The sequence below is a fragment of the Camelina sativa genome, chromosome 7 (assembly GCF_030686135.1).
Source record: "Camelina sativa cultivar CO46 ecotype springtype chromosome 7, ASM3068613v1".
In the NCBI taxonomy this organism is placed as follows: domain Eukaryota; kingdom Viridiplantae; phylum Streptophyta; class Magnoliopsida; order Brassicales; family Brassicaceae; genus Camelina; species Camelina sativa.
The window spans coordinates 496,631-509,534 of NC_141886.1; the positions used below are offsets into that span (position 1 = coordinate 496,631).

At 36.9% G+C, this 12,904-nt stretch overlaps 1 protein-coding gene, 1 non-coding gene and 1 pseudogene across 2 annotated transcripts; 1 reads left to right on the forward strand and 2 right to left on the reverse strand.

Annotated features, from left to right (window-relative positions):
* Positions 1 to 292: 292 nt before the first annotated feature.
* TRNAG-CCC (transfer RNA glycine (anticodon CCC)) lies at positions 293 to 363 on the reverse strand. Its single transcript has one exon. It is a non-coding gene; the product is annotated as a tRNA-Gly (tRNA).
* A 514-nt stretch (positions 364 to 877) lies between these two features.
* LOC104699612 (ferritin-like catalase Nec2) lies at positions 878 to 2,534 on the forward strand. The gene is made up of 3 exons (XM_010414949.2): positions 878 to 1,436; positions 1,525 to 1,750; positions 1,991 to 2,534. The coding sequence occupies exons 1-3, from the start codon at positions 1,129 to 1,131 to the stop codon at positions 2,390 to 2,392; spliced, it is 936 nt and encodes a 311-aa protein (XP_010413251.1). The 5' UTR covers positions 878 to 1,128; the 3' UTR covers positions 2,393 to 2,534.
* A 3,241-nt stretch (positions 2,535 to 5,775) lies between these two features.
* LOC147940684 (uncharacterized) lies at positions 5,776 to 12,076 on the reverse strand (annotated as a pseudogene).
* Positions 12,077 to 12,904: the final 828 nt, after the last annotated feature.

Sequence of the window (12,904 nt, forward strand, 5' to 3'; positions counted from 1 at the left end):
CCTAAATTCATTGTGTTTTGCTGAACAAAAAAGATATGCTAACTTTAGTTAAATTTTACATTTGGAGAATATTTTGTTTCTAATACTATGATACATATGTACTAAACTGAAAGAGAGGAGTGGGTGGAGTTGTAATGGTTACGTCTTGTTTCATTCTTGTACTAAAGGTTTGGCCAAGACAGAGACTAGACCAGTTGGACATTTCCATAAAATGAGCTGCCACGTCAAAATAGAATAATTCATACCAAAATTTATTAGTGAATGTGTCAATGTGAAGAAAAAGAAAAATATATGCGCATCCAGGGAATCGAACCCTGGTCAGTACCGTGGGAGGGTACTATGATACCACTACACCAGATGCGCTTTCTTAACCAAACTGTCAAATATACTTATTTGATTCCTGTATTTTCATATATTGGGCCTTCATTGGCTAAACTTAACTCGGTTCTAAAGTAAGGCCCACGACCATCAGACACGCAGTGATCTTTGTGAACGCTTTGTTCGAAAATACGACAATCAAGAAAGAAGATTAGAAGAATAATAGGTGATAAAAACTATATATAATTTCTAATTTGAGCTAGTTAGATTCGTAAATCGGTTGTTACAACTTACAAATGACCACGCTCTTCATTTTACTTTCTTGACCAACGGTTGTAAACTTGTAATTTCCTTGACCATGCAACGATCTCTACTTTTTTTTTTTTTTTTTTAACTATCTCAACATTTTAATTTTAGGTATTCATATCTTCATTAAGTCACAAACCACCATATTAAGTTACCACGTCTTTTTCTTTTTTAACCATATCTTCCATTCACCTACTTGGATCGGTTGAGGGTACATAACTATAATGTAACAAGTGGATCTATGTATTAACGTGTGATAATAACATATATTTCCATTCAGGCAAATCATGCTAATTATCTCACGCAATGACAAATGTTATATATGGTAGTTAGCGATTTCGAAAAACTTTCCATTAATATGCCATTGATACCAAAATAAGCTATTAACTTAGTACTCACGTATTAACAAAAATGAACTTAGTGTTCACGTCGGGGTCCTAAACAATTCAATTTAAGTTTCTAACCAACATAATTATTAAATAAATTTCAAGAAAAGGAAAAAATATGTTAAATCCCTCTCTAGTTCTATTCTTGCTTATTGCAATAGACGCAGGTCTGGTTAACTCCAGCTATCTTAGCTGCTCGGGGAATATATCAGCAAGCGATGTTGATCAAGTCCATTTCGCAATGAATTTGGAGTTCACAGAGGCCGAGTTCTTCTTAAGAGGCTCTACAGGAAAAGGACTCGATGTGTTCAATGCGACGCTTGCTCAAGGAGGACCACCCCCGGTAGGGGTAAAGAAAGCAAATCTTGATCCTATAACTAATCGAATCATCGAGGAGTTTGGTTATCAAGAAATCGGCCATCTTAGGTAAATCACGATCAAATTCGAACTTCCTTGATTGTTATGCATCATGAGATCATTAAAATTTAAAATAAGTTTGTTGGTATTTATGAAGGGCGATTGCGGATATGACGGGAGGAATTCCACGTCCGTTGCTGAATCTGACGAGAGAGAATTTTGCAGAGTTTATGGACAGAGCGGTTGGACGGAGATCTAACCCGCGGTTTGATCCTTATGCCAACACACTCAACTATCTCTTAGCTTCATACTATATCCCTTATGTTGGCCTTACCGGTTACGTCGGAACCATCCCTTACCTTGTATACTTCAATATCAAACGGGTAATCAACTATGTTTAAGTATTATAATCTACATGTTTGTATATATACATGTTTTTTTCAAGCACATGTATATACTAAATTATACATGTATTATATGCACGACGTTATCGGTTACACTTTGATTACAAGTGAGTTGAATAAATTTGCTAGTACATAGCAAAAAGTCTATAAATTAAATTCATATATAATAATTACGCTATAGCAATAATAGCTAGTAATCGTTATTATTTATATATACAGCTTGTGGCGGGACTATTGGGGGTAGAATCGGGTCAAGACGGAGTGTTAAGGAAGCTCCTCTATGAGAGACAGTACGAGACGGTGGAGGAATACGGCGGAGTCACGGTGGCTGAGCTGACCAACGTGATATCTATCCTCCGTAACGAACTTGGTATGTGCGGGATCAAGGACGAAGGCTTGTGCGTGCCGCTGTGGCTAGGTGCGGAGAATCGCACCACTAGCAACATCCTCTCAGCCAATGCTTACTCTCTCTCTTATGACCGGACACCGCAAGAGATCCTCAGGGTTATGTACGGCACCGGAGATGAACATCGGCCAGGCGGGTTTTGGCCGTGTGGTGCCAACGGGAGGATCGCTAGGATGTTTCTTGATGAAGGGTCTTATGGTGATTGCGTTGTATAGTGTTTTAATTGATACACACAACAATATAAAATTGGGATTAAGATTGTAATATTATTCTCGGTAAGGTGATAGTGTTAAGTCCATGTATCTTATTACTCTATCTATGTTTAATTTTAATTTTTTTATAAAACCTTGTTAAATTGTTCGGTGGGATCAGCGAAATTGAGAAAAAGAAAGTAGGGATGAATGAGAATGAGACAGTAGGAAAAATAACACGATTTTCCAGTAGTGAATGAACTGTAATCAATAATTTCGAGTAACAATTAGGATGTAAATAACACGTATGCATTACGCTGAGAGACGTAAGAATACACTTGTTCATAATCATCGTTTCCGTTTTATTTTCATAAGAATACATTGTAATTTGTAATTGATGTGAACGAAACTTGTAGTGTCAGATGACTCATGTTTTTATTTTAAATAATAACTAGGTAGTAGCACGGGCAAAATACTTTTTATATAAAATATTAAATTCAAATATCATATTTCAGTTTAGATTATTGTGCGTATATAATCTAGACGTATCTACTTTAGAACGGAAAATACGTATCCTCCCTTCTCATCCGTACCGTCCAATTCCGTCTTATTCTATGTACCGTCCCATTCCATCTTTTAAATGATTACTCGTTAAACGATATTTTTAATAGAGATTGGGTAAGAAAATGAAACAGTATACTTGAATTCTCCATTACTTGTTAAATGATTTTGTCACGTGATGTACCGCTGAGACTTTTTAATGTCTTCTAAGTACTATCTCGGCATACAACATGTTCTTGTATCTTATCTATTTTTTATATTTGAAAGTTCCAATTAAATTAAATTATCTAAATTTTATGATCTCATCTTATTTTTTGATTAGAAATAGTTTAAATAATTACTTTTATTGTTTAAATTACTCGTTCCCATTTGTTACACGTTCTTTTCTATAAGATCATATTTTCTTTTATATGAATAACATCATTTACATGTTATTAAAAAAAAGTTTCCTAAAATTTTTAAATAATGATTCTAAAATAGAGATTGTGTTCTATAAATATAGAGATGGTACTTTTACTACTGCATAAAATGATTTTCTTAATAATCATAACTGCTTAGGTAGCAAATATTCCTTACCTTTACCATAATCTCTTTCACCACAAATATCTCGTTGAATACTTACTTTTTATTTAGTTAGTTGAAATTATCCAAAAAAAAAACTATTTAACTGTTTTCAAAAATATCCAAAATTTCAAAGTACTCTTTTGAAAATAACTGATTTCATGTCTTTCGTGATATTTTTGAAAAAAATAATTAAAAGTGGTATTTTTGAAAAAACTAAAATTGTGGTATGTTAAGGACTTTCTTTTTTACATTTTTGGAACTGTATATTATATATATTTCTTTTTTCTCTATTTTTATCCGGTGTCCCTTTTTATGAGTATCCGTATTTAAGGGTTGAGTACCCGTAATATCTCTTTGATTTCCATAATATACAGAAAAATAAGTTGTAAGAATTTTAATTTGGTTTAAATACAAATTAATATTTCTTTCTTTAACTACTAAATATGAAAAATTCTCATTAAATGTGATTTTTTTTTGTTAATATTAATTTCAAAATTAAATAGTCCAAAATAGCTAAAAATAAAATATTTTGATATTAATGATATTATCTCGTAACCTTTGCTTATTTTTGTAGTGAAACTTCCTATTCTATCTGTATAATCTTGACCGGATAGATTAATGGTTTGTTTTTTTGGAACTATATATTGCATATTTTTTTTTAATCAATTTTTATCCGGTGTCTCTTTTTCTGAGTACCCGTATTTAAAGGCTGAGTACTCCTAATATCTTTGATTCCCATATATACGAAATTAGTAAAACAATCAAATGTGTGTGTAAATTCTTTTAAAGGCCCGTGAACATTTAATTTTGATTATTCAAGTATCCAAATCAATACCAACAAACAAATAAAACGACTTGATTATCTCGGGTGAAGTTTAGAATAATTATTTATTAACACAATAGAGGTAGTAAATAAGGTGGTTGACTCGAGAGTCTCTACTGGAACACAGATACGCAAAAAGCTTGTCCGTTTGTGTTGTACCTAAGATCTGTCTCAAACCTTAATGATTTTATCGTAGGTAGAAAAACTTCATCATTAAGAATCCAATCAACTAATCATCACACAGTCAGATTATAAGAAACAAAGTCATGTTCAAGATCAGAGGCAGCCTCCCAATTGTGAAGATTTGCAGATGGGAGAAGTAAGTTAGAAACAGCACAATACTATATCACATAATGCAGAAAGAAACTCGAATCTCGTTTTTTTAATCCATAAACTTAGTAGTTGGTTACACACCATCCATCATAACCTCAGTAAATACGAAATGTTGCAATGAAACATAAACCGTGAAAATGTGCAAGACTTAATCAAAGTGTTATTCATATATGTCCATGACGTAAGTAAGTACTAATCAAAATGGCTCCCATCTCTTCGTTTGAAACTGGAGTACACTTGGGCTGGGATGATGATGCCTTCCCGCCTATAGTCTTTGGGACGTTCAAACTGGAGAAGAATAATGTATCGGCTTCATTTGCCACGACCTGAGTCTTTTCCCTCTAAAGCTGCAAAAATCACAAAATCAAACTCTTCAAGAAGACTTCTATCAACAAAAACAAATCGACACCCAAACCAAATAACTAACTAACCTTGACAATATAAGATGTGACTAACGGAGAGAAGTCTTATTTAACTTCTATATTTTAAGGTGTGTCATGATTCTAATGATAGGAAATTCATATTCAGGATTCAAGAGCATAAAATAGCAATGTTAAACGATATATATGCCTTTTGTAGAATCTTGGTATGGTGCACGTACGATTATTAGCTTTTCTGTGATTCTCTTTGAATATCTCCAGCTAGATCCTCTTTGTCTCAAGCTCTGCAAAACAAATGAACACAAACCGAGATCCTCCGATTCCAAATTACAAAACGAGATGACTCAATAGATTGGTTTAATTACCTCTTCTTCGACTTTGGAGAGTGGAGTTAATCCAAGCAAGATTACCACCGAAATAAGCAGAATCCATCATCCCAATGTTCGTAGCCATCTCCGATTTGCTCAGATTCGACTCGTCTCTCTTTCTCTCTCTAACGGCTCTTTTGAAATTAGAGGAGAAGACAAAAGAACAAAGATAGGAAAATAGAGGAGAGGCGAGAGCGCGGAGTATTCAATTCAAAATGCAAATATCCGAATCTCTTTACCCGCTCTGGCTATTTCGGATCCGGGTTCTTTTAATAGGCCTATCCATCCAAGCCTTTTTAAATCGAAAGCCCAAACTATTCTAAGACCTACCTCATTTCTTTTATTTCTTCCTTTGTATATCCACGCCCTTTTCTTCTTTCTTTTTTTTTTGAAAATATATTAAATTAGATTCAAAAAAAGAAAATACGTTTTTACATCGTGTGCAACAGAAATTAAACTTGTTTGTTAATAAACAAAGACAACTGATTTGGTAGAAAAAACAGAGAAATTAAAAACGTGATGCTAACCAAATGCCCAGTCCGTCTTCATACCGGGCATCACCTGTAAGCTGGATTGCGAGCAGCTGGTTACGAATTTGTCTATCAATCCGTTGAATAAGTTGAGTTTGTGGGGTGGGAGGAGCTTCATGGCGACGGTCATTCCGTTCCCGCCAAAGGGAATATACGCAGATCTGCAAAACGTAGCGGGCGAGAAACCCGGTTGTTCGATGGGGCCAAGTCGAAGAAGCAGCTTGAACAACAGTGTGCCAATCCGTGGAGTACCGAGTGGAGTAAATACGAGTGGCTAAGTTGTGCCAAAGCCCAGTAGCAAATTCGCAAGAGAAAAAGAGATGGTCTCTCGTTTCAAGAGCGTTGTGACAGAGAACACAAGTGGTATCCGCTCCACTGTTCCATTGCATCATTCGATCGCCTGTGGACAGTCTATTTTGCATTGCTAGCCAAACACAGAATGAAAATTTCGGAGTGGCATGTGTGAACCATACCCCTCTACTCCAGTCGACTACAGCAGAGGCGTGACGGAGGTTATGCCAGGTATCTCGGGTAGAGAAAACAACTTTGTACTCATCATTCTTCCCTTTCCATAAAACTTTATCCATCTCTGAGTTGCGGTTAAGTCATTGCGTATGCAACACATCCTCTATGGAGGTGAGTTGGGCTGTGCGATGACGTCTCCGACGACGGTCCCAAGCCTCAACAACTGTGGCATGTTGACCGATACCCATATCAATGATTCCCCTCGAACCAACTAGAGGCATAAGACAACCCAAACTAGACCAGTTATCAAACCAGAATGAAGTCCTCCGGCCATCATTGACCTTAGTCCTAGTGAGAGGTTGCGCAACATCCCGAAACTTCAAGATTTTTTTCCACATCCACGAGCCCAGCTGCGTTGCCTCAACTGACCAGAGAGATGAATTCTTGAGAAGAGTTTGTTTCACCCATATAACCCACAATGAATCCTCACAAGAGACAATACGCCAAATTAGCTTCAAACAGCTGACATCATTAGCTTCTTGCAGAGACTGCAAACCTAAACCCCCTTCAGTCTTTGGTTTACATACGTCCTCCCAAGAGACCTTAGCTTTGTTTGTGTTAAGCTCTGGTCCAGACCAAAGATACGCTGAACAAATCTTCTCCACAGTTCGAATGCACTCTCGGGGTAGGCGGTAAGCAGCTAACCAGAAGTTACAAATACTCCAAAGAACAGAACTGATTAAGTTGAGTCGACTGGCATACGAGAGGAAACGTGCTGACCAGGATCCAATTATTTGTTTGACATGCTCAATAAGGGGGAGGTAATCCGCTGCAGAGAGACGCTTAGTGACTAGAGGGAGTCCTAAGTATCGAACCGGCAGTGTACCGACTGCAAAAGAGAATCGATCCATTATTTCTTGTTGAAACTCGGGGGAGACTCCCGCAAGGTAAACTGTTGTTTTTTCCATACTTATACGCAGACCAGATCTCTTTGCAAACTTCTCAAAAACCTGGACTCCCTCTATGGAGCGAACACTACCATCAGAGAACACGAGTAGATCATCAGCAAAACTGAGATGGGTTAAGCCAATGATCTTTCAGCGTGGGTGATAGGCAAACTGTTGTGAGACCGCCGCTTGATCCAACATTTTTGATAAAACATCCATAACAACAACAAACAAGTAGGGAGAGAGAGAGCATCCATGCCGTAATCCACGTTTACTTGGACAGAGAAGGAAGGAGTGGTTATACAGAGCATGATCCATTTGACAAAAACAGGAGGAAACTTCATCGCCATCAGTGTGTTTTGCAAAAATCCCCATTGAACAGAGTCGAAGGCTTTTGAGATATCAATCTTAATAGCACATCAATTAGATATTGTATCCTTGTGATAATCCTTGACCAATTCCGTAGCAAGTAAAACATTCTCAATTAGGAGTCTGTTCTTGTCAAAAGCAGACTGATTCCCGGCTATGAACTTTGGCAACACTGATTTCAACCGGTTTGCTATTATTTTCGAAATAACCTTGTACAGAACATTGCAGCAGGATATTGGCCAGTAATCCTTCATCTCTCTAGCCTCCGACTTCTTTGGAATCAATGCTAAAATTGTTGAATTAACTCTCTTGGGCAGGAAACCTTTGACAAAAAACGACTGCACCGCCAAAACAAACTCATGACCCACATAGTCCCAAGCTACTTTATAAAATTCTGAAGTATACCCGTCCAGACCAGGTGATTTATCATTTGGCATTGCAAACAAAACCTTCTGAATCTCTTCTGCTGATACAGGTCAAGTCAAAATAGTTTTGTCCTGTTCAGAGCAGCGATACAACATCAAACCTTGTAAGACATCGATTGAAACCTCCTCATAATCATCCGGCACCAACTGCAGGAACTCCCTAAAAAACCTCTCTGCTTCTAATTTAATGTCTTCCGGATCCTTACAGATAGAGCCGTCGGATCTCCGAATCTCCCTGATAGAGTTCTTCGCCGCACGTTTAAGCACAGCCCTGTGGAATGTTTTGTTGTTCTTATCCCCAACCTGCAACCAGTGCAGCTTCGATCTCTGCTTAAGGTATTTCTCCTCCAAACTAGCCACATGCTCCCACCGCTCATAGGCTTTGTTCTCCGCATCCATCGCTTTAGGCGAAGGGCACAAAAGTGTCAGCTCCTGCTTCTTACATAAATCCTCATAAGCCTCCTTTGATTTCTTAATCAAGTCACCCATTATGTTCCTAGCGAATTGCCGCAGTCCGGGTTTCAATGCTTTCAACTTCTTAGAAAACCTATGTAGCGTGGATGTGGACATGTGCAAAGGTTCAGTTGTTTGCCAAGCTTCACGGACAAACGGTTTGAAGTCAGAGAGACTCGTGATAGCATTTACAAACTTAAAAGGTTTCCAAGGAGGACATGTAGTTCCCCCACCTGCCGTTAGTTCTATCTGACACCTCATATGATCCGAGCAACCCCCTGCCTCGAAAGCACTATAGGATGTCAGAAAAGAGTGCAACCAAAGAGCATTCACCATTACTCTGTCCAATTTCTTGGAAATGAGATCGGTCTCCCTCTTGTTACTCCAAGTAAACAAAGGGCCATGAGCTGCTAAATCGGAGAAAGAGCAATAGTTCACAATACCTTGAAAGTCCCTCATACCAGTCGTGACCACAGGCTGACCATCAAGATGAGAATGCTCCGACAAATCCAAAGTTTCGTTAAAATCCCCCATTATCATCCACGACCTATTACCAATAAGCGGGCTATCTGCATGATCACGAAGCTCCGACCACAACTCCCTCCTCTCTGTTGCCGTGTTATAACCATAGATAAAAGAACAAAAAAATTCCTCATCCTGATCAGGCAATTTGATTGAACAAGTTATCATATGTGCACTTTTGTAAAACGGAGTGAGAAGGACATCAGGTCCCCACACTAGCCAAATTCGACCCCGACGATTGTGCTCGTAATTTGTTAAAACCGACCATTCATTAAAAACTTTTGATGCCACCAATGAGACCTTCCTCTCTCGTACTCGTGTTTCTATCAAACACCCAAACTTCATCTTATTTCCCTCCATGATCGTTTTATGAGTTGTTTTAGAACCTCGGGGGAGATATGGACGCATAGGGGGTTCTTTCGTCGATGTATCAGCCAGTGAGGTTGAAGTCTCCACCACTAAACATCCTTGAGGAGCAACCTCCTTTGTAATCTCTACTGGAGGCGTCACGACCTCGTCTGAGATCACCACGTCCCCATCGTCCATGTCCTCATGTCCACTCAAAACAGAGTAGGAATTCGATAGTGATGAAGCCTTAGCCGGAGAAGGGTAGGTTCCCTTACTAGGGCTACGACTCGTCTTCTGAGGGGTGCTCCAACCATCCGCAGTCCCCGGTGAAGTCGCTACCAAACCCACAACAGCCGAAACATTAGTTTCCCTAGGTGTACATTCCCCTACTACAACAGTTTATGCTACCTCTAAAACCTTGTCCTCCTTCTCCAGGGTGTCCGATATGTCTTTCTCCACCAGAGCCGACAAACTACTCGCCGTAAGACAAGAGTCTCGTAAATGTCCCCATTTGTTACATCCAGTGCATCTTGGTGGAAGCCAAGGGTACGAATAGCGTATTACCGCATCCAACTCTCCATCTTCTTCACCTCGAATGACAAATTCACGTGGTAAATCCTTAGTGAGATCAGCTTCAACAAGGATTCGAGCTTCATCAAAACAGTCACATGCTTCAGTTTTTGGGTGGAAACGAACTGGCTTCCCCACACCACTTGCTAAGAACTCCAATCCCTTGTCCGTAAACATTGTTGGGGGAACATCGTTTAATGTGACCCATAGTTGAATGGATGTCATAGCCGGCTGCACTTCCTCTGCAAACGGTGACCATTTACTAACAAGCATCGGAATTCCCATGATCTTTCACATACCCCTATTCAAAACCGTACACCGCATTGTTTCGTCTTTGACACGAAACTTGAGTGTAGTGTTATTGACGACGATAACGTCAATCATTGTGGACTTATCCCCTAACCTCCAAATCTTATTAAGAATCATATGAACTTTTCCAACATAAGCAGCTTTCTCATTGAGAAATTTCCCAATTAAGAGATCTTCCCATAGAGGCTTCGACCCCGTTAAAATCTCCTTAGGCACAATAACCCTCTCCTGTCCATCTACCTTCTCTACCACAAACTTCTGTTTCGTAAACACATGTTTTTTAGCCACCGTAATAAACGACTTCTTACCCGGAGCATCACCCTTCTTCACCAACCCTTCTGACCCAGTGACCTGCTTAGATCCCGCATGCGGAACCGGAACCTCGCTTGGCCACCTCTACATGAACATCAGACCCACTTTCTGACCCTAGAGCAACCCCAGTGTCCTCCATAGAAGACCCCGACGGCGGCATCCGTGGCCGTCACGAAAAAACCCTGAATCGTCTTTTGAATCTCCCTTGCCACGTTAGCAGAGAGAAAAATATATATAATTTATATAAATAATCTTTTTTTTTGTTTCGAGGACATATTTCTTGTCTTTCTTATAGTTTTAGTTAATAAGTTGTTAAACAACAATTAAAGCTTTTTTAATTAACTAAAAACTTGAATACTACAAAGTTTAAAAGTTTTCAATAAAATTTAGTACTTTATTTGTAATTTGGTATTTTAGGCTTTATTTTGTGTTAGTATTTAAATTTAAGTTTATTTTAAACCTAACAAAACGAAAATAAGTCGAATTTGTAAAATGTCTAACGAAATTAATTGCATCCAAAATCCAATTAGTCCATAATGTTTTTGTTGTAATTTAGTATTTTAGTTTAAGTTTTCATTTAACTTTTATTTAGATTTGTTCAATTTGTCAATTAATTAAAAAAATAAAATTAGTTTCGTTTTCATTCTAAACTTAACAAATTTAAATAAAAATTAAATGAAAACTTAAAAAAATACTAAATAAACATAACAAAACGGAGACAAGTCGAATTTGTAGAATGTCTAACGAAATTAATTGCATCCAAAATTCAGTTAGTCCGTAATGTTTTTTTGTAATTTAGTATTTAAGTTTAAAGTTTTCATTTAATTTTTATTTAAATTTTTTCAATTTGTCAATTAATTAAAAAATAAAATTTGTTTTGTTTTTTTAATTCTAAACTTAACAAATTTAAATAAAAATTAAATGAAAACTTAAACTTAAATACTAAATAAACATAACACAACGGAAACAAGTCGAATTTGTGGAATGTCTAACGAAATTAATTGCATCCAAAATCCAATTATTCCATAATGTTTTTTTGTAATTTATTATTTAAGTTTAAGTTTTCATTTAATTTTTATTTAAATTTGTTAAGTTTAGAATAAAAAACAAAACTAATTTTAAATTTTAGTTTTTTAATTAATTGAAAAACCTAAACTTAAATACTAAATTACACATAACAAAACGGAAACAAATCGAATTTGTGGAATGTCTAACGAAATTAATTGCATCCAAAATTCAGTTAGTCCATAATGTTTTTTGTAATTTAGTATTTAAGTTTAAGTTTTCATTTAATTTTTAATTTCTCGTTTTTATATATTTAGTTAGAAAGAAAAAAAAATAAAGAGATGAAAAGAAGAGAGAGTTACCTGGCTGAGGAATGGATGAAATTAAGGGAGGGAATCTGATTGTTGAGCCACTTCCATTCCATCACATGCTTTCTTATTTGTTGGAATGTTAACGTAGTTGCAGCAGCAGCCACAACACACTAAAAAAACTGTCGATATCCCTCCATCTTCTCAATTTGTTTTATAACAACAACTGCAAATACAAACAAAAGATGTAAACAGATCGGGAGTAAACTTGTAAACTTCCAGATTGAAGAAACAGTTTCTAAGACAATTCTAGACCATAAAGAGGAGACGAAGAAACAGTTTAGCAATTATTTGTCTTCCATGTGACTAAACAAAAAAAAAAAATCAAAGCTTGAGCAAAAAAGATAAGCAGAATCAATTCATGGTATAAACGAAGAATTTTTTTATGCAAAAAGAACCGAAACAAACAAGATCGAAAAATAGGAAAGTAAAAAAAGGTTACAAATTGCAGGTTGCTTCGATCAGATGTCGGAGGCGTAGAACAGAACATGTTGACGTTTAATTGCTTGATGATGATCGAAGTAAAAGAAGAAGAATACAGAGACGCAAGGTTATAGTACGAACAAAATCCATTGAATTAGTTAGATTTGAGTGATGATGATGATCGAAATTAGAAGAAGAAGACACGAGATAAAGAGCTATCGATGAGTCTCTGTCTCTCTTCTCTGAGGGTTATTATATAGAAACAACATACATATGTCACTTTTCAATGGATTAAAAAAAGGAAATATTGTTTTCGAACGCGTTGGGAAAGTAATGTAAATAGTGTAATTAACGGCTATAAGTGTCTAATCAGTAATAACGTAATGATTACTGCGGTGTAATTTCTCTCTCTAGACACGAGATAGACTTATGGGCCGAGCTTAAGGTCTGCTACTGGATCC

Coding starts and splice junctions, on each gene's coding strand:
- LOC104699612 (XM_010414949.2), top strand. CDS start 1,129: ATGTTAAATCCCTCTCTAGTTCTATTCTTGCTTATTGCAATAGACGCA. Junction 1,437..1,524: donor CAAGAAATCGGCCATCTTAG/GTAAATCACGAT, acceptor GTATTTATGAAG/GGCGATTGCGGATATGACGG. Junction 1,751..1,990: donor TATACTTCAATATCAAACGG/GTAATCAACTAT, acceptor TTATATATACAG/CTTGTGGCGGGACTATTGGG.